Raw genomic sequence first — 26,603 nt, forward strand, 5'->3', positions numbered from 1 at the left:
ATAAGAATGTGAAATCTCGATGTAGATAGATAGGTTTCTTACGAGCAAAGCAAAATATCGGGGACACTGCTGGCCAGTAAAGCCCATGATGCAGATAAAGGAACAAATCCCTCCCTCCATCTTTGGAAGCCCAACCCACCTCAGAGGCCAAAAGCTACGTTGACAGAGAATGGGAGCAGAGAGTCGCATCGTTCAACGACGTGTGGTTGGACCGACGAAAACTTCAAAAGCCAGGGAAAAAGAAAGAGCGCCTGTGATCCTTTACGTAAATACGCGGGGGGGAGTTCTGTGGTGCGTTTCGGTTTTTTTTCAACACCGACCCTCCCAGTTGTCTTCCTTCCTGCCTAAGATCGGTTTTACTTTTAGACGATCGATTAGACGATCGATCGCTCTCTCTCTCTCTCTCTCTGGCCTCACGCGCATTTCCATAGGCAACCAACAGCAGCAGCAGAAAGTAAAGTTCCTGCGGCGATATCGCGCGATCCGAGTCGCGAGCTGAGGCCCCGACCCCGACGATGGAGAACCTGATCAGCCTGGTCAACAAGATTCAGCGGGCCTGCACGGCCCTCGGCGATCACGGCGAGGAGAGCGCTCTCCCTACCCTCTGGGACTCCTTGCCTTCCATCGCCGTCGTCGGTGGCCAGGTCTCTCTCTCTCCCTTTGAATCTCGTCGCGTTTGCCTGTTCCCATCTAGACGCCCGTTTTCGTATATGCGTGTCTCGCAACGTCGGAGATGCCGGGTGCTTTGGGCGATGATCGGCTCCTGTTTTTGATGTGTCCTAGCGGTTTTGGTTCTCTACGAGACTGGATCAATGCTTTTGCTGGCTTTTTGCATTTGTTGCTCGTTGCTTTTTTTATTTTCCTTGGGTTGACCGGGGCATTTGCATCGGTTGATCTCGATTTCGTCGTTGCTGCATTTGGGATAGTTTTCTGCTCATTGTTCGACGATCGGAGTCTTTGCTAGCGTAGATGTGGATTCTATGCTGCTATTGCTGCTGTTGCGAGTTTTCCGCCTCTCTTATTCTTCTCCTGCTCTTTGAATTGTGCTTTCAAATCACTCTAGTCCTAAAGCTGGCTGATTGGATCAATAGATTTAGAATAATTTTCATTCGTCCTCGATCCAAGGTGGCGAGTCATTGTACTGATTCAATGAGATAATGACTGTTGCTCGATCTCGGTTGTTCTCCAATGCTTTCTTCACTGCCTGCAAGCTTTGAAGTTCAAAGCTTTACACTGCTTCTCAGGTTAACTGTGCTAGCAAACATGATAAGAAAAGCCTTGATGGTAGTTTAGCACTTAAATTGACATAACTTTGCCAAATCATTCGAAAGGTTCAAAGTTATTCATTGTAGGCAGCTAGGTTCCATATTTTTTAGAGGACAATGTCTATTGTGATCGAAAGAATTTGCAATTGCTTAGAAATGATTCATCACTAATATTCATTTCAGATATTCACTGTCTGCTGATGCTGGCATTCCTCAAGTTTCCTTTAGTTTTCCTGTTTCTGATAAACCTTGAATACATTTAACATCTTTAGAATACCTCCTATGCTCCTTCCCTATTTTTTGGAGGTAGTTGAGCATATAGATAATAGTTGAAGTGTTCTGATTGATAAATGTGCTTTTGGACATTTTGTCTGATCTTTCTTATTGTAGAGCTCTGGGAAATCTTCAGTTCTGGAGAGCGTTGTTGGGAAGGATTTTTTGCCTCGTGGATCGGGTAATTTCTCTTTGGGACCGTGCACCTTCTCTAGCATTAGTTTCCTGGTTTCTGGCAATTTTCCCCTTGGTGGTTGGATCTTGGATGTGATAGGAAGCCTTTTTGTGCAGGGATTGTTACCCGGCGCCCTCTTGTTCTGCAGCTTCACAAGATCGATGAAGGACGAGAATATGCTGAGTTTATGCACCTCCCAAGGAAGAGGTTCACTGATTTTGGTATACCATCTTCGCATATGAATGTATTTATTTGAGCTTTTTGCTATTAGCTATTCCTTTCTGTTCTCATTTTCCTTGTGCTAGCTATTCTTAATAAAGTCTTTCTAAGTTGTTCTTCCCTTTATGTATATGATGGAAAACTTGAAGACCAAATTTGACTCTTTCATTTGTTTCCTTTAGTTCATAGATGCTTACCAGTTTTGTCTGTTATATAGCTGCTGTCAGAAAGGAGATTGCTGATGAGACTGATCGAGAGACCGGCCGAAGCAAACAAATTTCCAGCGTTCCAATCCATCTCAGCATCTACTCTCCTAATGGTAAGAGATGAGTGATGGCCTTTTATGGTTCTTTCGTTTCAAGGTTTAGACAAGAGAGTGATGATGTTTGGTCTTTGTACCTTTGAAATGGATAATTTCCCTGAACGACCAAAGAGGAATGTCTGCTAAAGTTTTCCTCAAAAAAAAAAAAAAAAAAAAAAAATCTTTCCAGTCTTAACGTTTCATAATTACTTTTTGGTTCATAATTACCTCTTGCATGTTCCTTTGCTGGTCAATGTGTCCATTAGACGATTAAGCTTTCCAATGCTCACATGCAATGTGCAACCTTTGCAGTTGTGAATCTGACTTTGATTGACCTTCCTGGGCTTACGAAGGTTGCAGTTGGTGAGTCGTGGTTTCTATATTCTTTCATTTTTGGTAAACAGTTGTTTCTCTATGTGTTATAAGATCTTAACAGCCAAAGTTCTTTTTTTTTTATTTTTTGTATTGAAGAGGGTCAACCTGATAGCATTGTGCAAGACATTGAGAATATGGTTCGGTCCTATATTGAGAAGGTAAGCATTATCAAACTTAAAAATTGCTTTTGAAGTTAAATATTGACTGGAAGAAGATAATCTCATAGTTGGTTCAATAAAGGATGATATGAACTTCATTTTTTTAACGTGAAGGTAGAATAGACTTCAGAAAGCATGCACCAAAAGCACTAGAGAATGCTCACTGCATAAATTTGCCGTCACTTACGTTTGGTAATTTATACAGTAGAGAATTTTCTCATGCCATATTTAGCAATAACGATGTCTTTAACCACTCAATTCGGTGAATCTTTCCTTGGACAAACTTAATTCTTCTTTTTACTTTTTGTTTCCTTGGGTCTAATTTGCATGGATGAACTTTATTAAGATAGTTACTTTTCCTGTTTCAGCCCAATTGCATCATTTTGGCAATATCCCCTGCCAACCAAGATCTTGCTACCTCAGATGCAATTAAGATCTCCCGTGAGGTAGATCCTAGAGGTAAGTTTAGGAGAAAAATTAATGAAACGTGTCACTTTGTTTTGTGGCACTTTTGAGACCATCCTTTTCTCTTGTGTGTGGATGAATGGACTGACATCTAAGATTAATTATTTAAGGAAATAAATGAGCTAAAGGAAAAGGAAGGAAATAGGAGAGGGAATTTGGCGAATTGAAGTTATCAGTGTTGACCTTAAGAAGAAAGTAGAAAAAATAGTAGACATGAGCAGCATAGGATTTTGTCTTCCTGTAGTGGGCTTTGCAATTTGAAGTCCTATACTGTGCAACATGAAATTGGAAGTGTAAGTAGGTTGGAAGTTGGATTTGTCAATTGGATTGCGACAAAGTCCGATTTATCAGCTACGTTGTTTAAGCATCCTATGATATATAAGATGTAGAATGGAACAGATGCAAATGAAGAATGTTATCATATCATATCATTAGTAAGGATCTCTAGTCTTAATGCATGGCTGCCTGGGATGCTTTGACTGATTGTTGCCTTTACCACTTCAAGGCAGTTTATCAAATTAGTAGAGGGTGCCTGATGTAAGTTTTACATTTCTTTTGATATCAAGAGGCTTCACTTATGCCATTTTTTTAAGTAATGGCATAAGAATATCTGGCTGGGACTTGGGGTCATTAAGACAAGAAATTAAACATCTTAACTTCTATCTAAAACCTAGCTGGCCTGCATATGATTTTCTGTTTAAAAGATGATTGTGTGAATGGTATGTCCTTTTTTCTGTTAATGGTCTTGATAGATATGAGAATTGACTTTATTTTTGTTTGCACGTCGATTTTAAGGTGAAAGAACTATCGGAGTTTTGACAAAGATTGATCTGATGGACAAGGGCACTGATGCTGTTGATGTAAGCTAGTTCTTCTCAATTTGTTATGATGTTAAAATGAGCTGAGTGTATGTTAAGTATTTGTTGATGAAGTGGCATACTCTTCTCTTTGTTGGATAGGTGGTGTAGTTCATGTTTGAAATCACTTCAATTGTTGCATTCAGTCCTGGAAACTTAGTGTACAGCCTTCTTGATTTCATTTTCACTTTTGGCAAAAATCTTATCCTTAATCTCAGAAAAAAAGTCACTTTCTGTTTCAATATGGAATTTTCCTTTCTAACAGAACACACAGAAATCAAACACTAGCTGAGACCAACAATGAGTCAATCCTCTGATTCCTTTCATAAAAAAAGAAAAGAAAAGAAAAAGAAGAAGAAGAAGAAGAAGAAGAAGGAATTCGTCAATTCAAATTTCTACTGTCGAGGAGTTGGAAACATATTTCATCTTCTCTTAATATAAGCACTAGCAAAGACATAGGCTAGTATTTGCTTTGGTATTGGTGAAGGATTCGGCTTTAGACGTGGCAAAGATTGGGATTTGCCAGACATAGACCAAGCTCCATAAATTACTTTTCCCTCCATGTGCTACTTTTGCTTTCCTCAATCCAATGTGACAATTGGAGTGCCACTGTAGTAGGTTAAGATCAGGGACGATATCCAAAAGTTCTGCTGCACTGCACCCAAGCCTTCTACTTTTGAAATATTTAGCACTCTTGGCCACATGAATGTCTTTCACCAACATTCTGCATTCTCTAGATTCTTGAAGGAAAATCATACAAGCTCCAGTATCCTTGGATCGGCGTTGTTAATCGCTCTCAAGCTGATATTAACAAAAGTGTAGACATGATTGCTGCACGACGTAGGGAGAGAGAATATTTTGCTAATTCCCAAGAATATCGGCATCTTGCTCAAAGGATGGGTTCTGAGCATCTTGGGAAGGTGCTTTCTAAGGTATGTGGAAACACCAGGCATCAGTTTTGTAGTACTCTCTCCCTGAAAGAAATGGTTGTCTTTTATTTTTTTTTTTCCTTCCACAAACAATAATCTTGTGTTTTTCAGCATTTGGAAGGTGTCATCAGGTCGAAAATTCCCGCCCTTCAATCACTTATTAGCAAGACTATTGTTGAACTAGAAACAGAACTGAGCCGACTTGGGAAGCCTATAGCAACTGATGCTGGAGTAAGCATGCCGAGTTTGTTTACATACCTGTTACTTCTAGAGTTATGCTTTACTGTTCTGATCCTGCTGTCATGTCCTTTTCACTTCAATGGATTTGTGCTTCAGAGTTCAACAGCATTCTTTATGTTTAAATTATATTTTGCCAGCATTGAAGTAATGCTATCTATAAAACACACTTGTAATAATGCAGGGAAAACTATACATGATCATGGAAATATGCCGTGTCTTTGATCAGATATTTAAAGAACATCTCGATGGCAGGTACGTACTCTACTTAAATAATTTTTGTAGTAAATATGGTTAGTGATCTGTTAAAATTTGCGTTGCTTCCATATTTCTTATGATCTATTGACATCTGATTCCTACAGCCGCTCTGGTGGTGATAAAATATACAATGTGTTTGATAACCAACTTCCTGCTGCAATGAAGAGACTCCAATTCGACAAAAATCTTTCAATGGATCATGTGCGAAAGCTTATCACAGAAGCTGATGGTTATCAACCACATCTAATAGCTCCGGAACAGGGATATCGTCGCCTTATTGAGTCTTCCTTAGGTTCTATCAAAGGTCCTGCTGAGGCTGCCGTCGATGCGGTATGTAATTTCATCTAATTCCATATCACCCAATTATGACACTTCTATGTCCAATTGATAAAGTCCCAAGGTGTGCCCTTTTCTTAAACAAATGTTCTTTTCTTCCCTCTCTCTTAATTGCTCAAGAATTACTATAATTACTATAATAGCATGTTTGCCTAGGCCTTCCTGGTAATAATGGCTTCTTTTCTCATTGCTGTTTTAGGTACACGCCATACTGAAGGAGTTGGTTCACAAGGCTATCAGCGAGACAGTGGCAAGTCCCATCCTGTGGCTAAACTATTTATTATTACTTCATTTTTTTCTGCATGAGAATTGCCCAGAATGAGCCATTGACACCAAGTTATTATCATAGGTTTTATGTTCAGGGTGCCCAATCATGGTTATCATATTTGCAATGTGTTTTCTGTTTAAACTATAGGTTGAAATATCGGTAGAAATGCTTAATATTCTTTTTGTTTGTTGTAGGAATTAAAGCAGTATCCCGCTTTGAAGGTGGAAGTTTCTGCTGCAGCTTGTGAATCTTTGGACAGAATGAAAGAAGAAAGCAGAAAAGCAACACTTCTGTTAGTGGACATGGAGTGTGGTTACCTGACTGTTGAATTCTTCCGCAAGCTTCCCCAAGATATTGAGAAGGGTGGAAATCCAACGCACTCAATTTTTGATAGATATAACGATGCATACCTCCGACGAGTCGGTAAGTCATGGAGTCATATATCTACAGTGGTAGGTGCCACAAGTACAAGGAATTGTGAAGAAAATTTTCAAGTTGTTTGCATTAGAGTTCTGGGCCTAGGCTTTATTTGGCCTCTTACACCTCATGGAGGAAGGGTTCGTCTTTGTCACTAAGGCTATTTAAGGTTTTAGTTTGTCTTTTTTCTCGATTCATTCTGAGAGAAAAGCTAGATTCATCTCTTATTTCTGGAGACTGACAGGTTTAGATCCGTTGTAAATTGTAAGTAAGTGAAGGTTATGGTAGCTATGTTAATTTTTATTGTTAACATCTCCTTAAACAACACAGGGACGACCGTGCTCTCGTACATCAACATGGTTTGTGCAACTTTGAGGAACTCCATCCCAAAGTCCATTGTCTACTGTCAAGTACGTGAGGCCAAACGTAGCTTAATGGATTATTTCTTTGCTGAACTCGGTGGAAAGGAGGTAAAGATGATTGGATCTCCTGCTTTTTCTTCATTCCGTTTTTCATCCCCCCACCATTGTCCTTACCCATTTTCTGAATTTTGACTCCCATCCTCGTTTTGGGTTCTCTAATTTGCAGTCGAAGCAGTTAGCTTCTTTGCTGAACGAAGATCCAGCGGTCATGCAACGGCGTGCCTCCCTTGCTAAGAGGTTGGAGCTATACAGAAGTGCACAGACAGAGATGGATGCAGTTTCATGGTCCAAGTAGAGGGGTGCCGGTTACACATTGGAGTTTTGAGACAGCTGTGATTCAGTCCTTGGGCTTTGGAGATTCTGATTCTTTATACGCGGATTTTAGTGTAGGGGGCAGATGCCTATTTGCCAGGCGTTTCTTGGTCATTCATTTGAGGGGTGTTAGCATATTTACTTTTGGCTGTATTCTGTCCATTCTTTTGTTGTAGACTTTACATTTACTTCATTCTAAATCCTAAAGAACATTTTCCTCCTTTAGGTGTCGCTCTTAATTTTGGGAACGACCCAGATGACCATGCATGGATCTATAGAACACGAACATTGACGAGCACTCATATAGATTGTTTAAATAATAAACTACACATTTATCTAACAGTTTAAATTTTTAGAATAGTCGGCAAAATCTTACATGGTATCAAAGTTGAAAATCTCGAGTTCAAATCTTATTAGATTTCATTTGCTCCTCTAATTAAATTTCCACGCTTAATACTAAGTAAGGACCATACTAAGTGTGAGAGGGAGTATTTAAATAATAAATCACGCTTTCATCTAGTAATTTAAGTTTTTAGAATAGCTAGTAGTGGTTTATAAAATCTCACATAAACTATAGGCGGTAGTGCTAATTTTATGTATACACACCATATGGAGAAATGAGTTTGCTAGATTGATAAGATTGACAAAGCCAAATTCATATCTTTTACACCTGAAAATGGCATCTGTCCAGGAGTGTCTTCAATCACAAGGCGGAATTATATTAATTATTCGCTTCATGATTTGAAATAGCAATTATGCTTCAGGTGAATTTGTTCCAGCTTCCACCTAATTATGGATAAAGATATTTAGCAGGAAATGTGCGATTGAAGTCGATGAACTGATCTATCTTGGTGACCCAGCTTCCCTTTTTGCGGGGGTTTGGAGGTGAACCATTTCTGATGTATCGTACGTTGCAAGGCAAGGGAATGTGTCCATTCTTGAAAACTTGCCATGGAATGACTAAGCACCTATTCTCGATGTGGCCGGTGGGCCTCCAAAAGGCTAAGTGTTAGGTGCCCAAAAAATTTTGCCATAAAAATTCACGGGACTAGCCTCTTGCATGCTTTTTTTCTAGAGTTAGCGTACATCATCCCTCGCTACGGTGCCTTGACCATAAGAACACACTCAAACACACACTCCGCCGAGAAGCTGGGTTCTTCTTTATTGGATAAACTTACATGGTACATTAATTTTTCAGTTTTTATTTCCCACGGATCCCCATAAGAAGATGAATTTCAAAGTTGAACTAGAAGTAGCATAAAACGGTAGATAACATTGTTAAAGCGAGTCGAATTAGTACATATTATGTACATTGTGCGGAAAAATCTGATCTTTTTCACTAGTTGTGCAAAAAATGATTTTCTGAAGGAAAGATTAAGCAAGTCCATCAGTCATTACCGTTGGGTAGTTAGTAGCCCTCAAAAATTCGGAGCGAAACATGATTGCTAACCGCCATCTTTGCCACCAACCCCTCTCTCTAAGCTTCACATACAAGAGACTGATACCTCTCAACCGCCGGAAGATCCTTCACATTCCACAATCACACTTCTCAATCTTGATCTGGTTTCTCTCTTTTCTAGAAGCCTTTGATCTAGTTTCAGCTGCACGGTGCTTCAATGGCAGGTTTCGGATCTTGGGTCGTGCTGGCAAGGTTCATCTTCGGGCTATGTGCCCTCATTTTTGCGCTGGAGCATGAAATTTTTGCAGGGGCTGATGACGCTGGATCAAATGTGGGAGGACCAGAAGAGTGCAGGACCGATCTCACAAGCGTGCTTCCTCCGCCGTACAGTAACATTTCCCAATCCAAGCTGATCTGCATGACCGTTTGGAATACTTTTGTTCTGAGAGTGAGTTCACTTCAACCACATCAGTGAAATTTCTTGACAGGACTTTGCATTTTTCAATCATGTTTGGCCCGTAATGAGGCAATGTCTGGAAATTCGGCGTGTTTTATTGGTGGTAGAGCAGATAGCTGCCGTCATTTTCTTTTTCTAAGATAATCGACCCAAATGTTCGCTTATTATGGAAAAAAGAGACATGGTTGCCTCAGTTCAATGGGACCTGTACGAGTTTGTTTTACTTTTGTTCAGTTTCTTTTTGGAGTTGAGCAGTTAAGCCGGGGAACTTTGAGCACAATTCTTGGCAATTGACACGGTAGATTTCTTCTGGTTTTTCAGTCATATTAGACTGGATGTTTAAACTGGAACCATGAGCCACGGATTGAAATCAAACACCCACATAATTGTTTATTCTTCAGCATTGGGTCTCGAAGTTAAGAACCAGCGAGTCATCTTTATTTACCATTTTCTTAAAGCTTCTAGTTTCGAGAATTGTCTGGATGCGTGGGCTTACAAATCCTTTTAAGGCATGTTCCCATTTGCCAGGGTTCTAGTACTAGCTTTCTGTTAAGGGAACAGAGAAGTCCCGCTAAAATTCATACGAAGGCATAAACTTGCACTTGAGAGTGGCAGCTAATAGATAGAAGAATTAATTGAAAGGTACCGAAGCATGACCAAAGGAAAACAATTATATTTGCGAGAAAACTCAGTGCTAGATCCATTTTCACCACAGCATAACTACACTTTGCTCACTGAAATTCTCATTTGCCGCAGCATTACCAGAGTGAGGACGGCACTTTGACCATTATGTTATCTGCTGTATACACCACGGGATGGGTTGGAATTGGTTTCTCAAAGGACGGGTTGATGGTTGGCTCTAGTGCAATGGTTGGATGGTTCAACAAAAAAGGCCAACCCAAAATCATGCAGTACTACCTGCAAGGTACTGTTGCTTCTAAAGTTAAACCAGGCAAGGGTGAATTGCCACTCACCGGAGTTCCAGCAGCTGTTGGACTTCACTCCTCTAGAATTTACGTGGCTTTTCAGCTGAAATTGAGCAAACCTCTTGCCAGACAACCAGTTATTTTGGCTTTTGGAATTAAATATCCAAAGCACCACCGACTTACTCATCATGTCAATAAAACGTCAATCTATGTCGACTTTGTAGCAGGTTGGTGGCACTCTACTAGATCTTATCCTCCCTTGATTGTTCTCTTTCCGTTTTGAATATTGCAACACCTTTTTCAGCTGGAGAGTCTTTCATGTTAGTGCTTTGACCGAGGGTGGTGAAGGAATGAACATCTTTGATTGATGCAATCATTACATATAATCTGAACTAGCTAATGTTGTCTTTCCAAAGATATAATGTTAATTTTAAGTCAAATATCATTCACTTTATATCACCATCCGTTGTTTTATCCAGGATCAGCAGGCAAGGAATTAACGTTTCTTTTTCCCCTTTCTGCCAGATCAGTGACTGAATTTTTACTTGGTGCAGGTTCAGCGTCACCAGGATCAAAATATGTGAGGGAGAGAAAGAGAACCCATGGGGCATTGGCCCTAATTGGATGGGGTCTAATCCTTCCCACTGGGGCTATAGTTGCCAGATACTTCAGGCACAAGGATCCCCAGTGGTATTACATTCATACAATTACACAGTTCATTGGGTTTATCATCGGGTTAGCAGCTGTAGTGGTTGGACTGCAGCTCTACAATGAAGTTCATCCCGACATACCAAACCACAGAGGAATAGGGATTTTTGTTCTTGTGCTAACTATTCTTCAGGTTCGCTTTAACTTGATCATATTAAATTCTGAAAACGCGCTGAGTTTGTGATCATGATTCATGCCTCTGAAATTCAATACCTCCTCACTTGGCAAATTTACCTAGTGAATGTGGCATCTATAATCAAATTCTTGCTGCCATATGGTTACCTGCTGCGAAAACTACATGATTGGAAGAAAGGTTGCTCTATCCTGCTGATTGTGATGAATTTGACAAGTCATGCATGACAATGAAAAGTCCCAATAGAGCATAAGGAGTCGCTACAAAGTTTCTCATAGGATAACTACATTTGGAAAGATTCCCTTATGGTGCTCACTAATCTGATGTGTTGTTTTATTTTCAGATATTGGCGTTCTTTCTGCGGCCAGACAAGGATTCCAAGTTTCGAGGGTATTGGAATTGGTACCACAGCTGGGTGGGAAGGCTTACCCTCTTCTTTGCAGCAATAAACATTGTGTTGGGGATAGAAGCAGGGCACGCACGAGATGAATGGAAGATAGGATATGGCTTTCTAGTCAGCTTGGTTATAGTTGCAGTTATTGTTCTTGAAGTGTTGTTTCGGATGAAAAGAAAGAATTCAACGAGACTTGACGTGCCTTCTGCCTTCCAGATGAATCCCCTTGAAGAAGCATTGCCAAATAAAGGTCCGTCCTCGGCTTCTATTTATATAACTATTTGATTGTTGTTAAAAAACATATGAATTGGTTGAAATGGGCTGACTCTAACTAAACTCAAATTCTGCATTTATATATCATGAGAAACTCAGATTTGGGGCCGCCGCCATCATACAGATAGGGAGTAAACTATAGACCTACCCACAAGCCGATGTCAATTTTCTCCTGCAAGGATGTCCTAATATGGTCTCGAATGTGCGGGTGTTGCTTATCAAAAAGCATACCATTTCAGCTTCAGCTTCCTCTTGCAAGCTCTTCAGGGGGTCCGATCTGCTTCTTCTCTTTAGCGACTTCTTTCAGTATCAGAATATGTAAGTAAAGTTTTGGAGCATTTTTTTCCTCATGGTAAAGAGTGTGCAGGTACCACTTTCATTTTCTTACCTATTTGATTTTTGGATGTGTTTTGAGAACAGATACATCGTTGTGAAAAGAGGAAAAAAGAACAAAGAATGAATGTATGAATTTTTCTAAGTTCAAGTTTCATTTAACGTTGCTTGATTGGAAGGAAGAAGATTTGGAAAGGCAGAGTGGTACAATGTTCATACATATCCTGTATAAGTTGGCATCTACTTCCACTTTTACCATGAATCCAGGGATAAACAATATAACCAATTATAACAAAATGGAATGCGCTCACCGTAATCAAATGCAAATAAGAATCTGTAATGCCAAAACGTCACTTTGCAAAAGCATGACAAGAATGATCTTCACCTCTTTGCTTATGCCCATTTTTTCACTACTGGGCTTACACCGATTGTGTTCCTTATTTTATTCATGAGCAATGTAGCTTCACATTACTTTCAGACAAGCAAATGAAAAAAGTAAAATACAGGGAATGGTAACAGGGGATGCGATCATACAAGAGAAACCCACAAGGTTTGATAAAAATAAATTAAACTCACTCTCAAACTGAATACATAAATTTTGCTGCTGCAGTAACAACTTAACAGATGGACTTCATTTACAATTGCTGCATACACAAACTTACATTGACAACTAGATAATTCGGATCCAAAAGTGCGTGCCGGTCTACTACAGTGTCGATCTACATGATTGTAAGAGAAAACAACAGATTGCCGTGCTGTGCCAACCTGAATGGACATTCAACTTATTTTACAGTGATGAAAAAAATAAAGCTGCAACCGCCACTTCATAGGAATCAGTTGAATCACAAAGGTACCTTTCTACTTTAACCTGCACATCAAATAGATTAGGCAGATGCGCTTGATCAACACAATAGGTTAATGAGCACCCTGCAAACATCATAAGCTAAATTATCTCTGGTCAACACTATAGGTTAATGACCACCCTGCAAACATTATAAGCTGAGTTATCTCTAAGAAGACACTTCGTCAAACATATTGTTCGGACTCACAGAAACGTGTCCAATTAACTAGTCACCCACATTCCTCCTTTAAGCTAAATTCAATGCACTGGCCTTGAAAAATGCCATAACAGACAGAACACGCATAACAAAGGGAACAGAGGATCAGTACAAGGATTCTGATCAATGCAGGAGTATGCGATCATGTCGGGAGAAGTCTAGATTAGCATTCAATATTAGAATGCAACCCACGCCTTTTAATCCGACCCACGACCATACTCAACAAGAGGATGTCAAGCATAGCCAGATCAATGTACAAGAGGTTGCGAGAGTCACAATGCCACAACTTAAGCAAGGACTGGGGCCCTCTTAGTTTCGGAACAAGCTCAGCATAATCTTCCTGCTCAGACCTTTTACTTTCAAACATCACATCCAAGTCCCAACAATCGAACAATCGACAGAAAACCATAATTCAGGCATGACTGACGACTGATCACTAATTCCCAGACAGAGAGCATAAGCAGCATTTCCTCCACAAACAAGAGACCGTTTGAGCAAATGCAAAAGATTGATTTTTTATGAGGAATCTTGAATTCGTGCAAATTGCACCCTATGCAAAAAAAATCAGCTAAAATGGACCAACTGCTACAAGCCCAGAACCATGAAAGTAAGATTGACATGTAAGAAATACTCTCATCAGTTTCCTCTGCTGAATGTCATGAAACAGAGAGCTACTCCGGAGGATAGATCAATACACAATAAGCCACAATCCGACAAACCATCATGCACCAAAACGGCCAAAGGAGCCCCAAAAAGAAATCTTTTTCCCCATTGGAGTAAGAACTTTGAGGAAAAGTTGAGGAAGTTCGCACTTTTCCTCTCGCTAAGCTACCGTTGCCCATGGTCAGCTCTGTGAATAATGAAAGCCAGCTAGGGTTTTCAGGAGGGTTTATGCTGGACGGGTTTGTCGGGTCGGTCCAGGATAGTCGGGTCGGGCCGCATAGGCCCAAGACTGGACTTGAAAAATCTATGTTTAACGTTTTCGACGTGGAAACCACGTTAACTTATTATTATTTTTTTTTTGCCTAATCCCTAAAAAACCCGCTCACTTTATGTCTAATTTTAATTCTGTCCCAAACTTTTTTTATTAAAAAAATCATCAACTTTCACTCTAATACCAAATTATCTATTAACCTTCCGTCCAAAATTCTAAAGGTCATTCTCGGCCCTATGATGCAAATTTTAACTCATGACATATTTTGAAAGATCCCACCTATTAATTAGAAAAGGTTCTACATGCAAATCATATGGAATCTGCATATATGGTACTTAGGGTAAAAGTAAAAAATTTGGAGTAAAATTGAGATTGGATTTTAAGGTTGAGATTTTTACAATGAGAATCGGGCATTTGTTTTTCGCACAATATTGATTAATGTTGTAATCAATCAATTGTTATATAATAAATTCCTGTACACCGGAACGTTTGCATACCTTCTGTACGGGCAATCTCCGTTATTGACAAATTTTCACTTTCTGATGGAAAAAGCATTTGCTTGCAGACCCTTGTTTGGTTTTTAAGCTCTGGCTTCTGGGCAAACATCAACTCCTTGGGGAATATTCTATGGAGGTTTGCTTCGATGCAGGACCAAGACAACTTGCTACGAAGTTTGACTTTAGTAATATATTATTATCAATGGGGTCTTGAACTTGATACAAGCAACTTATTTTGTATATATGCCTGTTTCACTCTTAATCTTAAGGCAAGTCCGCGCAGAATCATGTACATCTTAGTCAATCTCTTCGTTCTCTTCCTCTTCCATAGCAGAACTGCCGCGCAGAATTGCTCGGTTTTGGCTTGCAGCAGCAGCAGCAGCAGCATCCCAATTCGCTTTCCTTTCCGTTTGGAAGGCAGTCAGCAACCCGTGAGCTGTGGGTACCCCGGCTTCACCCTAAGTTGTGACGACCATGGAAGGACAATCCTGAGACTTCCTCATTCTGGTGAATTCTTCGTCCGCGATATAAATTTTCTCACGCAGCAGATACTGCTCCATGATCCGGCGGATTGCCTTCCTACACGACTTCTTCAGCTGAATCTTTCGGATTCTCCGTTTTTGGCCACTTATTATGAGAACTACACATTCCTTGACTGTCCGATGAAGCTCAAGTCTTCGGCCATTGGCTGCCTCAGTAACAGTACTCACACGGTTCTTGCATCTTCGGATGAGAGCTTTGTGCAGGCTATGGCCACAGTCTGCAGCATAATGGTCAGTCGACCAATCCCGATATCTTGGCCCGTTCAATATAATCAGGGCCTTTCAGATTACCTGAATCGGGATCTTCAGCTCTCCTGGTCTACACCTGACTGTATGGATTGTGAAATGAAGGGTGGCATGTGTAATTTTGCGAGCAAGGGCAGTCAAAACATCGGTTGTTTCAACATTCCTGCTACAGGTAACGTGTTTCTTTTAGATCCTTTGAAGTCATGACCTGTTAACTTCATCTTAACCATATGACGCTACGAAGGGTCAGGATATTCTTGGCCGGTCCAAAAGAACGGTCCTGACCTGGTGAACACACAGCTGTTTAGTTTTCTACAACTCCATTTTGTATTGATTAGGACACTTCACCATAAACAATCTCATATCTCTGTGGTGGTAATAGACTTCAAACTCAGAGTGCTTCTTTAAGTATTCTAGGAATTTTCCTCTTCCCATAGATTATAAGCACCGAAGACTATCGCACGCATTGTCAGCCATATTAGAGAATTAAAAAACGAGCGCTGAGATGTCATTTCCTTGCTGTTCACGACTGCACGGCTATCAATTCAATTGTATTATTAATTGACTTCTTCTCTCTGAGGCCCATTGTCAACCCTCCAGTTGGGCTCTCAACCCACCATGCTTCTTAGGTTCACCAACTGTATCATTTAGATTTTACTTCCTTACTGTTTATGCTTTCCGTCTTCGATGGTTTCTGCTTTCAGATCGAACAAGCAAGGGTCTCTTGATTTTCAGGATTGTATGCCTCACGATTGCTTTGCCAGCTATCATGAGCTCCTTCGGGATTGGGGTCTTCATATGCTGCAAGGACCGAAGACAAGGCAGGAACAGGGCTAACAACCCGCTGCAGAGCATCGATCTAGCTGCAGTGATCCCACAACCAAGTATTGTGACGGTTGGCCTGGACGAGTCCACCATCGAATCTTTCACAAAGATAGTACTTGGCGAGAGTCTTCGCCTTTCAGGACCCAATGACAATATTTGCCCAATATGTTTGGCTGATTACAAGCCCAAAGAGATCCTAAGGTGCATACCGGAGTGTACACACTGCTTCCATGCAGAGTGCATCGACGAATGGCTCAAGATAAGCAGTATGTGTCCGGTTTGCAGGAACTCTCCATCACCAGTCCCTCCCAATGATACTTGATGGATCTCTAACTTTTTCTTGCTGAACTGGTGTAAAACCTCCATAACTGAAGGCCATTTTTCTTCTTTCGAGTTTCTTCGCAGTTACGCTGTTAATCCTCTTAACCAAACAAATTATTTTGAAGAAAAGATTTGATTCAGGGCGTATATCTGCAGAACATAAACTGTGCATCTGCGTAGAGAATACATTGAGTCCATACTTACCTCCGAGAGTTGATTTGTTAAGATACTCCTGCTCTTTGATTGGTCATGAGACTGGTATCAGGACTCTGGAGAAATAACTAGCTAAATAATCCTGACGCAAGTCCACATTACTGTCTGCCAGAGATGTCCACAATTCCAAGTCACGAATAACAAAAGGCAGGCGCAAATCTCAATGGAATTTCAAACATGTGACTTTGAGAGGCAAAGCCACACGACATGACACACTTTGGCTAGTACCTCCGCACTTCGACCCTTGCATTTGCAGTTTAGTCAGTAAGCTTTTGGAGAGCTTGTGTAGAAACAGAATTCAGTTTCAATCTTCCACAAATGAAATTACTTCGAGTCTGATGTCCCCCCTTACAAATTATGATACTTGTCTATACTTAAGGCTAAATATAGCTCAATGCACCACCTTATTTTTCTCAAAATCCCATAAGAAATGTATGGACGTACCGTTTGCTGACACGCAAATATGACTACTCATGCGATCTCAACCGTCATCGACATGATCATGGTAACTGCTCACATCTTCTTCAGATGACGTGAAGCTGAAGGGATTCTAGGAACCATGAAATGTGCATGACCTAAAACATAAAAAACCAATATAGATTATAACCATCCCAGAACAAATATATATAGAACGCAGTGCAAGTAGTGTTTCATCCTCAACTCAAAAGCATCAAACCCACCTCCAATCAAGAGATCATACTCTCATATTGCAAGTCTGTTTCATTTGAACCAGGGTAGGAGATCAGGCAATGCAGACTCACTCAGTTTCCTCATATTAACAACAGTCCTCGTATTTTCAAAGTCAGCCTTTGGTCATGTATTATCTACACCACCAACACCACCACCATCACCATCATTATTAGCACATCCAAAGTTGACCTTCACTGATCCACTGATGCTGCCGCCATCACCATCACGATTAGCACCTCTGTGCATCACTGTGGTGGCAGAACTGTCGCCTTGCTTGCCGTTCTTGAGAGGCGAGTGCTCAACTCCATCGAAGAGTTGCTGCACTGGCGTGGTGGACATGAGCAACAAGGCCAAGAGCAAAGGCGATCGACAAGCCATATGTGGGTGCCTCAAGAAAGCTTTGGCTAATGTTAAGTATCAGCCCCAGCTCATCTCAGTCCTGCCTAAGAATTGTGGTGCCTCCATCACTCTTCCTTCAATCGACAGCAAGACCGACTGCTCCAAGTAATAAATCCCTCCCACCCCCCCCAAAAAAAAAAAAAAAAATCCTCCTCCTCCTCTCCCCAATGTGTGATCAGTTAAAAAGACTTGAATTTTACGTCCTTGTCACATTATTATTGACTGGATCCACCACACAAAAGTCACAAAACGAATCCGTCTAAACTTCTAAATAATGAATTCGCGTTTGGATGCAGGGCCATATTCGAATTGTGGATCTATTGACATATACTTCTGATATCCTGTGAAGATGACTGTATTCAAAGAAATCATTCATCTGAGAGCTCGCCTCTCGCTTGCTTTGTGCTCTTATTTATATTACATGATCTTAACGAAGAAAACAAACTAACAGGAAAGAAAGTAAAACGAATCATAGTTCTCAATCTGTTGCTCATTCTGTTAAACGCGCAAAACAGAATAACGGTTCTGCAGCAGGAGAGCTCCACTCATAGTTGGACATGTGGAGCTGGAAGTATCGCCACCGACTTCATTCCTCCTAGTCAAATCAGCAACACCATGTATACGCGTAGCTAACATAGCCGACGACTTGCTCACTTCACTTCTTCTGGTCTTTGTTATAGCAGCAGCATCTTCAGTCCCTTTCTTTGTTGAAACAGCAACAGCAACAGAGTGTGTTTGTGCAGACTGTGCTTTCACGAGATGATTCTTAACATATCCAAGCATATATGATGTATCAAGGCTTGCGATTTGCATGGATGATAGTAGCTTTGTTGAGGAACATATTAAGTGAGGCAGTCAAAGAATTATTTGAGTTTTGTTTGTTTAAAAAACGAGAGAAAACAGAACTCTCAAAACTCTTTGCTACTAGAATATTCATAGTCGCTCGAGAGAGTTATGGATATTAAAGGTGCATTGGGACCATGGGTAGCATGCGGAGTCTTAACAATATGACTCTGGTTTTTTTTACCTGCTTCTGGTCGTGAGCAACATGTCTCTCTGTTTGCAGTGTCTCGACCAGATGATGCTGGGAAAACAGAACCTTCAACGAGTGTTTGGCAGGAAAGCAATCTCCATCAAGTCCAAAGATTAAGATAAAGGCAAGAAAAGAAGAATAAGAATAGGCTAGATATATGAGTTACCTAAAATTCTCACCGCGCTGCGTGTCTCAAGGGGTCGATGCAAACTAGCTGTGCCTATCATCTGAGAGGACAATCTGCCATTTTGACCTGATAATGTCAGCTGGGTTTCGACCCCTTCTTTTGGGGCTACATGGATAGGCTCCAATTTAGTGCAAGTTCATTCTCTTTGTGCTTAAGATTGTTCATGTAGCGTCCGGTGAGGTGCTTATCATCCGAGCACGAGCCTGCTGAAATGGGGATCTTCCCCATTTATCATTTGAAAAAAAACAAAAACAAGATAAATTTATGAAAAATAGGTTGTAAGAAAAAGAAAAAGTACGAAAATGTCACATCAAGTGAGTGGAATTGATAAATTGAAACTTACAATGAACTGGTGCTTATAATCCGAGCACGACCCTGCTGAAATGGGTTATCTTCCCCATTTATTGTTTGACAGTAACAAAAACAAGATAAATTTATGAAAAGCAGGCCATAATAAATAAATAAAAAATAGCATGAAAATGTCAGATTAAGTGAGTTGAATTGATAAATTGAAACTTACAATGAACTTTATTTTGAAAGGTTAAAGTTAAATATACAAAATTAATGTGACAAAACTTTTCTTAAATATTAATCGGTTAATATGTCAATATTTTTTTTTGTCGATCCTTCTTTATTTCTAATCCCCACTTCAACCAATTTCGAGAAAGTATCCATCACCTTCCCATCCTAGTGGTTGGTTGATATGTCAATTTGGCAGATTGATATTGATTACTTTTCGAAATATCTTAAAATAGAGTCTTTTACCTAAAGAAGGAAACACACAATACAAGAGTGTAAAAATAAAAAGAGATCTTGTGTGAAAACGGCGCAACCCATTTGCGTATCGGGCTTTGAGTGAGCGGAGGAACTCAACACTTCGCTGCTCAGTTTGGAGCGATGGCGGCATGAATGAAGCTTTGATCTCACCTTGGCCGCCCGCCAACTGTTCAAAGGTATCGACTTTCGTGCCGACTCTCCTCGTCGTCGCCGACCACTTTCGAGTCTTCAAGTTTACATGTGCCGCTTTGTTTGCTTTTCCTGGCGTTCGGCCCGCTGATGAAATCAAGAATCGCGGAGTCGAGGTTCATCTTTTCCTTTGGAATTGATACTTGAGCCGAACTGGCGCGGCGTTAGAGTTTGCTTCCAGTTTTCTCGATACCCATTTGAGTTATCTTTCGGCTGTAATCTTTACGAAGTCAAGTACGAATGCCTTCATTTTAGTAGTCTGATGAGATCAATTAGCTCGTTTTACGTTGAGGATAAATTCGTGAATGAGAGACATGAGTGCACTAAAAAATCCATTCTTTCATCTGTCCAGTTATTCGCGTTGACTAAACAATTACTGCTTGGTGTTCAGACCCGAAAACAAGAGGAGAGAAATTTCTTGATTGATGAAGTAGAAGGGTATGGCTTGGAGGCGCAGTTTGTCCACCACCGGAACCTTAATTGCCAGAAGGCTCCGCCTGTCATTCTTTCACATTCACCGCAACAACCGCGATGAACCAATTATCTGTTCGCCAGGAAGGCATTATTCATCTCCGTCCACTTCAATCAACTCATTGCCCTGTGCTGCTTCCGGGTCAAGGAATCTTCTCAGCCCTCGATCAATGGAGAGACAGGGTTTGTTGTTCATGCCACCTCCTGGGATCAGCTCCTCGCTGTGTAGATATATGTCCAATGCTAGTGGAGATGACAGCTCGTTTAAGATTGATGACTTTGTTGGGGAAGCAACCCCTGAGAAGGTGATGGATGTGGTTACTTCCCAACCTTCTGCTATGAGTGAAGTGGCACTTGCTGCAGCAGACTCTTCTTACCCTGTTGCCGGAATTGAGTACCTGATTGGTGCGGTGCATTCGTTTACTGGCTTGAATTGGTATGGAATCTTTAGGCATCATGACAATTTAGTTTCCCCATTGTTTGATGCCCAGTGTGGTTCTTTGCTGCGGATCAATGAGTGACTGGCTCAGGCTTAGTCACTGATGCTTAGCTATCATGCTTCTGAGCTTCCACTATGCTTCTGCATAGATACTTGGCATGCGAGATCCAACTGTGATGTATTTGTCTGATCTGCCAAAAACCAGGTTGATGTTGCTATAATCAAGTGTTGTCTGAGGTAAACTATACACAAGAGTTTACTTCTTGTCTCGAGATAAGCAGTTTCACGTGCTTTGCTTAAGTAATTTACATAAGGCATGTTCTAATTTGGCGTGGAAATGGATCAAAGAAGTGAATGTTAATGCATGATAGGCAAAAGCAGTTCTAAGTTACCACCTACCTATCACGATGAAAATGTTGCCTCAAGAATATCTTCTCACTTTTTTCCCTTGAATCAGGTGGGCATCTATAGCCTTGACAACTGTATTAATCAGAGGAGCGACAGTTCCGCTGCAAATAAATCAAATGCGTTCTACTGCAAAACTCAGTGTAATCTTCAAGTCCTGTTGTGTTAGGCACTTGGCATTTTTAATAACTTCATGTATTTCATTTCAGTCTAATAGCCAATGCAAATATAATTATAATTCTTATTATCAATTTTTTGGCTTTAAATCGATGCATGACTACTTGTATTGGAGTGCCCTTGCCAATGAAGCCATTAGTCCCACCATTTTAGATCAGCAACTTTTTTGGTTGTTTTACTAAACCATAGGGTGCTTCAATTTACTTAATGTTAGTGGAGGCAATACAATGATCATGTGCCTCTCCATAATTGTTTTTGCCATTTCATGTCAGGGTGGATCATATTTAACTTATTGTTGGATGATTTTTGCAACTTAAAGATGTTTAAATATAGGGTTACTATCACAAAAAATCGCAAACTGGTACATTTGCGACAAATTTATCGCAAATTAATTTTTTGACCACCAAAAACCTCAAACTTGTACACCCTAAATCGGTACACTTATGACAAATTTTCTCTCTTTTAACTTCCGTTAAATTCTACTATCAAATTACTAAGTTAGATGACACGTGATAGTTGACTAATTTGAGATTTTACTTATGGTTTCTCAAAATTATACCGGTTTTGTGGTTTTTTGTGATATTAATCCAATTTAATGGATGGTATATTTGTCACAAACATACTAGTATGGGGTTTTTGGCGGTTAAAAAAATTAGTTTGGGATAAATTTGTTATAAGTATACCAGTTTGGGATTTTCATGATATTAACCCTTAAATATAAGACCTACAAATATTAAGATATAACTTCAATGTGGAATAGTTGAATTAACATCATGCGAATTTGATCAAATTACTTTTTATGTAATTTCAATTTGAAAATGTGAACCGGAGAATCTCTATATGATACAATTGGATATTATCATAGAAAGAGTGGAACATGAAGCTTTTATATTTTGCTTGGAATGATCTACTTGGAAAGAATCCTGACATGCAAGGTTACAAGAAAAATTTATATTTTGCTCTTCTTTAATATTCCTATGTTCAACATGTCAAACTTTCTAGTCCACAACATAAGTTCCAGTCTAATATTTAAAAGGCATGTTTGCTTGCTTCTGAAAGTGATAAAGGAAAGGTTCTTCACTTTACTTAGCAAAGCACCAGCAATTCTGGCTTTGATGAAGTCACAGGAAGCCTAAAAGTCTTCCCAACAGCGGGTTGATTGTTGCATCATTCCTTCACTGACTTGAGGATGTGATAACCACCTTTAATTAGATAGATAGATGGATTGATTCATTGAGAGAGAGAGAGAGAGAGAGAGAGAGAAAGAGAGCAGATAGGGCCTGTTTTAGAGGTTCTTACTGCCGTTACTTCATCCACTCTTTTTTTTTTTTAGAGAGAGAGAGAGAGCAGATAGGGTCTGTTTTACAGGTTCTTACTACCATTACTTCATCCACTCTCTCTCTCTCTCTCTTTTTAATAAATATCCTTTTGGTGCCAAAGGGATAATGATTATCTGCTTCTATTTTAGCATTTGAGTTGGATAGTTAGCTAGGTCTGTACTTCTGTTTCTTGGTGGTAACATCTTGAGCTTTTCAAACTTTGGCCCTCTTATTTGTATTAATGATGAGTAATTGGTGTTGTGCAGTTAATGAGACCGCGCGTGGAAGAGTTGAACCAAACATTGAGGGAGACGGTGAGTTGTTGTCTGTATTGCGGTTTATTATACTGTTTTGGTAGAAATTGGAGTAACAGAAGCTATGCTGGAAATGATTGTGAACTTTTTACTCGATATTTATTGAGACATGGTCTGCTATGCTGTTGACTGCTAGTCACTGAAATGCTCCAACGATAGCAGTTGCTTGATTGCACCTCAAAACTTTGGCTGGCACAAGAAAATCTCTTAAATTAAAGATGCCTTTTCAATCTATCATCTTGAACAGCAGAAGTAGCTCTCTCACTGAGCACATCTTTTGATGTCTGGTTGTCTTGATAATCAACTGTGAAAACTCACTACTTTTTGGTGCATGAGAATAATAAATATTCTTTAAGTGAATGACCTTAGTCACCTTATGCCTGTATTTTGACTATGCAGGCAAATGATCCTGATGCTGCGTCCAAATACCTGCAAAGTTTCGCATCATTATTCAAAGAGTAAGCCTTTCCTATTTCTGTTTAGACAATCTGTAATTCAATTACTCTTCCTCTTGTAAATTTTGTGTTTCGATTACTGAAGGTGTGTGGAGTTCGTTTTGGTGTTATATAAGTATACATCCATCAGTTAAAGAGGTGGTTGAACAGAGTGGACAAGCTTTTGATTCTCATTTTCATCATCTGCAAAAGTGAAGTTGAGCAATTGAACTCTGTTATGGCTTTAACTTGAAGCATGATGAGACTGACTGCTATGGACACAGGAAAGAGATGAAGACACAAGCAGTGAAAAATTAATTAAGTTAATTAGCCACATGAAAGAGCTTGAGCTCAGTCTCTTATGTACTAAAAAAGCTGAGGGAGACTGGTGGAAATTTTCTTGTGATGAGAGAGAGAGAGAGAGAGAGAGAGAGAGAGAGTGAGGGAGAGAGCGAGAGAGTGTGTATGTGGTGCCAATCCATTTACCTGAACGTCTGGTTTGAAGGGGATTTGTTAGCCTGTCCCCATAAAAGACTTTTTCCTGTCATGAGTTTTCCCTAGAATATTCTGATTGTGACCTTGGTCTTTGCAGATATGGCATCAGTCCATTCACTCCTCTGAAAGGACTCCTGATGCGAGGTCCCATCTTCATTAGTTTTTTCTTTGCTGTAAGCTCCAAGCCTCAGTTCACGCTGTATGTGCAGTATATTTGATTTGCAATTGATTTTCACATGGCTCCTGCACTGACTTGATCTGTGTAGATAAAAAACATGGCTGAAAAAATTCCTTCTTTTCAAACTGGTGGAACTCTCTGGTTTGTCAATCTGGCAACTCCAGATAGCCTTTACATCCTACCAATCCTGACAGCTCTGACCTTCTGGATTGCTGTGGAGGTTAGCATTTCATTGTTGTTTAGTTAAGTTCTGCAAAGCTAAAGATCTTGGATCGTATTATCTAATGAGGTAGTATGAAGTCTTCAGAATCTATGAGCTATTCACTTTACTTCTATGTCGATCTGATGTGCATTGACCACCTGTCTCTCAGCTAGCACCTGGAAATTCACTTGAAGATTATTCTTTTGTTCATTCTTTTGCTTGCATGCATAGATTTCCGTCTGATAGACTTAACTGAACTAAAATTTTCTTTTGTCAGTTCCATTTAGAAGAAGGACTCAATGGAACTGCTGTGGCTGGTACCATGAAAAAATTCTTTAGGGTCTTCACTGTTCTCTCAATTCCAGTTATGATGTGTTTCCCAAAGGTATTATGCCTAAGACTATGTTTTCATGGTTCTGCCCATATTAATAGTCCTTTGTTCACCTGAAAGCAAATCTGAGATTTCTCAAGCGTATAGCAGCTGAGTTGTTGGCAACAGTGTTCTTTTATTTATGTTTTTTGGGTAAATCAGTAAGGGGTTCTCAATGCAAGGGAATACTTCATGTTTAGCTTCAATAAGAGGTATACAATTACCTATATGGCTTGAATAATGAAGACCTACTTGCTAAGTGATGTCGAAGTATGTTCTGTGTCTATCATGGGAATCTTGATTCTCTTTCTAATAGTTCTAACTGGTTGCTTGTATATCTAGCTGTCTGTTCTTAGTGATTAGTATACTGATAGTTCTCCTTTTCCTTTGTCATTGCAGGCAATGTTTGGTTATTGGCTTACCTCCAACATGTTCTCCCTTGCATTTGGATTAGGTCAGTCCTGATGGTGGCATTCACTTTTATACTTTCACCTTCAAAAAGAAGAGATATGAGAATGCTAGAGGTCCAACAGTACTCCACTTTTGGAATTGCCTTTAGAGAATTAAGTTGTGAATTTGGTGAATATTCATAAGCAAGGTCTGTTTTCCAAAGCCTCCGGTAATACGATTGATATGCTTCTTTCATGTTCCTTGTCCTTGTGAAATTAGTCACCATTTATTCTTGAGATGCTGCAATCGGAACCCTATGTGGGATGCCAGGCAGAGACTCTACAGGATGAATAAATGTGATGGCATTGTCTTCTGGCTGCATGTATAGATTGCTCTCCCCATTCCACTGTCGTGCTAACTTCTAGACAGTGAAGGGCCCAAATCATTTACAGCAAGTGTTGACCTTCTAATTGCACTAAATTAGCGTTAATCATGCCAAAACCACAAAAGTGAGGTAGATAGATGTTCATCTAACCATTATTGAATATGTAGACAGAAATTTGTATCACATTAAACAAGATCGGTTAACTTGCAGCACTTAAGTATACACTTCATATATTTTATAGGCTGGTCTTGAGGACAGGAGTTGTCAAATCATGGGATCTTATTCTTCGTTGCAATGACATTGTGTCTATTTCTACTTACTGCAGTGGTACAACAGCCAGGGGTCAAGAAATTTCTGAAAGTTCCTGATATACCGGTTTCACCTGCTTCTGCATCACAGCAATTCTCTCAAGCCCCTAGCTCAAGAGAAAAAGATGAAGGCAACGAAACAAAATAGGATAGGTGAGACATATGAGTTTTCTGCTCAAAGAGGCATTAATTTGCTAGGTGTAACTTTGTCCTTTGCTTAACGACAGACTGTAATTTTGCTGTAGTCCCCACCCCAAGGCAATTTGTTTTGTGACAAATTCTTACTTAGTGAGGAAAAAGGAAATTGCTTGAGCAATGACGAACCATTTTGACCTGAGTGTTGTTGGAAAAAAAATGGAAGGATAATTTAATGACGATAAGAGATTTCCTTGGTCATTTATGTGAATTGCTGTTTGAGCTGTTCTCTAAGTCAATATGGATTAGCTTGAAATAGTCCAAGTTCCTTCTCCATGCGTGTGGAGTAATCTATTGAACTTTTCACAATCTCTACAAAGCTTATACTCCTTCATTTATCAGGTTTATCAATTGAACTTGGAAATATCTTCTCTCAAATTCTTGTGACCCAAGCGTGAGCGTGCTAAGAAACAAAGTTATTGGCTTTATGTTATGCAAATAGTGCTTCAGCAGAATTTTGCGCTCCTGAGGTTTGTCCCTTATGAGCCACCATTGTTTTAAATAAGCACACGAAGTGCATGCAATATTCTTTTTGGGGTTAAAAGTTCCATTTTCATGAAATTGAGATGCATTTTGCTTACAGATGGAACTACGGGTCGGTTTGCGTGAATTCTTTGATATAATCATTCGCATCCCTAAGAATTCTTCGGAATAACTTGTCCTCTCTAATGCTTTCAATAAGGTGATGTACTTGATAAGGTGGTGAATCCGATTATTTCA

The 26,603-nt window shown here is 39.9% G+C and overlaps 4 protein-coding genes across 6 annotated transcripts; all 4 read left to right on the forward strand.

Moving 5' to 3' along the window:
* The first annotated feature begins 268 nt into the window (after nt 1-268).
* LOC104443361 (dynamin-related protein 5A) lies at nt 269-7,492 on the forward strand. Its single transcript, XM_010056714.3, has 16 exons — nt 269-644; nt 1,656-1,719; nt 1,830-1,934; nt 2,150-2,251; nt 2,546-2,596; nt 2,705-2,766; nt 3,135-3,225; nt 4,027-4,091; nt 4,826-5,020; nt 5,129-5,248; nt 5,439-5,509; nt 5,617-5,842; nt 6,048-6,098; nt 6,311-6,539; nt 6,864-7,003; nt 7,122-7,492. Exons 1-16 carry the CDS (start codon nt 516-518, stop codon nt 7,248-7,250), a joined length of 1,830 nt encoding a protein of 609 aa, XP_010055016.2. The 5' UTR covers nt 269-515; the 3' UTR covers nt 7,251-7,492.
* A 1,288-nt stretch (nt 7,493-8,780) lies between these two features.
* LOC104443362 (cytochrome b561 and DOMON domain-containing protein At3g61750) lies at nt 8,781-12,085 on the forward strand. The gene is made up of 5 exons (XM_010056715.3): nt 8,781-9,114; nt 9,880-10,276; nt 10,604-10,890; nt 11,234-11,534; nt 11,657-12,085. Exons 1-5 carry the CDS (start codon nt 8,884-8,886, stop codon nt 11,683-11,685), a joined length of 1,245 nt encoding a protein of 414 aa, XP_010055017.1. The 5' UTR covers nt 8,781-8,883; the 3' UTR covers nt 11,686-12,085.
* A 2,573-nt stretch (nt 12,086-14,658) lies between these two features.
* On the forward strand, nt 14,659-16,784 carry LOC104443363 (RING-H2 finger protein ATL22). Its single transcript, XM_010056716.3, has 2 exons — nt 14,659-15,339; nt 15,872-16,784. The coding sequence occupies exons 1-2, from the start codon at nt 14,667-14,669 to the stop codon at nt 16,312-16,314; spliced, it is 1,116 nt and encodes a 371-aa protein (XP_010055018.2). The 5' UTR covers nt 14,659-14,666; the 3' UTR covers nt 16,315-16,784.
* A 2,850-nt stretch (nt 16,785-19,634) lies between these two features.
* LOC108953860 (mitochondrial inner membrane protein OXA1-like) lies at nt 19,635-26,084 on the forward strand. 3 transcript variants are annotated; one of them, XM_039311949.1, is made up of 10 exons: nt 19,635-19,788; nt 20,193-20,708; nt 21,169-21,259; nt 22,879-22,926; nt 23,326-23,384; nt 23,953-24,028; nt 24,122-24,253; nt 24,513-24,620; nt 25,005-25,059; nt 25,706-26,084. In XM_039311949.1, the coding sequence occupies exons 2-10, from the start codon at nt 20,242-20,244 to the stop codon at nt 25,834-25,836; spliced, it is 1,167 nt and encodes a 388-aa protein (XP_039167883.1). In that variant the 5' UTR covers nt 19,635-19,788; nt 20,193-20,241; the 3' UTR covers nt 25,837-26,084. The 3 variants fall into 3 exon arrangements, with proteins under 3 accessions (XP_039167883.1, XP_039167884.1, XP_039167885.1); XM_039311950.1 differs by having other exon boundaries at nt 19,781-19,917; XM_039311951.1 differs by lacking the exon at nt 19,635-19,788 and adding an exon at nt 19,923-20,035.
* The last annotated feature ends 519 nt before the right edge of the window (nt 26,085-26,603 follow it).

This window comes from Eucalyptus grandis, chromosome 5 (assembly GCF_016545825.1).
Source record: "Eucalyptus grandis isolate ANBG69807.140 chromosome 5, ASM1654582v1, whole genome shotgun sequence".
In the NCBI taxonomy this organism is placed as follows: domain Eukaryota; kingdom Viridiplantae; phylum Streptophyta; class Magnoliopsida; order Myrtales; family Myrtaceae; genus Eucalyptus; species Eucalyptus grandis.

Bases quoted from the DNA above. Each gene is read 5' to 3' on its own strand.
- LOC104443362 (XM_010056715.3), top strand. From the start codon at position 8,884: ATGGCAGGTTTCGGATCTTGGGTCGTGCTGGCAAGGTTCATCTTCGGG. The intron at 9,115-9,879 runs GTGAGTTCACTT...CATTTGCCGCAG, and splicing joins GGAATACTTTTGTTCTGAGA to CATTACCAGAGTGAGGACGG. The intron at 10,891-11,233 runs GTTCGCTTTAAC...TTTTATTTTCAG, and splicing joins TTGTGCTAACTATTCTTCAG to ATATTGGCGTTCTTTCTGCG.
- LOC108953860 (XM_039311949.1), top strand. From the start codon at position 20,242: ATGGCTTGGAGGCGCAGTTTGTCCACCACCGGAACCTTAATTGCCAGA. The intron at 22,927-23,325 runs GTGAGTTGTTGT...TTGACTATGCAG, and splicing joins ACCAAACATTGAGGGAGACG to GCAAATGATCCTGATGCTGC. The intron at 23,385-23,952 runs GTAAGCCTTTCC...TGGTCTTTGCAG, and splicing joins TTCGCATCATTATTCAAAGA to ATATGGCATCAGTCCATTCA.
- LOC104443361 (XM_010056714.3), top strand. From the start codon at position 516: ATGGAGAACCTGATCAGCCTGGTCAACAAGATTCAGCGGGCCTGCACG. The intron at 2,252-2,545 runs GTAAGAGATGAG...CAACCTTTGCAG, and splicing joins CAGCATCTACTCTCCTAATG to TTGTGAATCTGACTTTGATT. The intron at 3,226-4,026 runs GTAAGTTTAGGA...GTCGATTTTAAG, and splicing joins CCGTGAGGTAGATCCTAGAG to GTGAAAGAACTATCGGAGTT.
- LOC104443363 (XM_010056716.3), top strand. From the start codon at position 14,667: ATGTACATCTTAGTCAATCTCTTCGTTCTCTTCCTCTTCCATAGCAGA. The intron at 15,340-15,871 runs GTAACGTGTTTC...TTCTGCTTTCAG, and splicing joins TTTCAACATTCCTGCTACAG to ATCGAACAAGCAAGGGTCTC.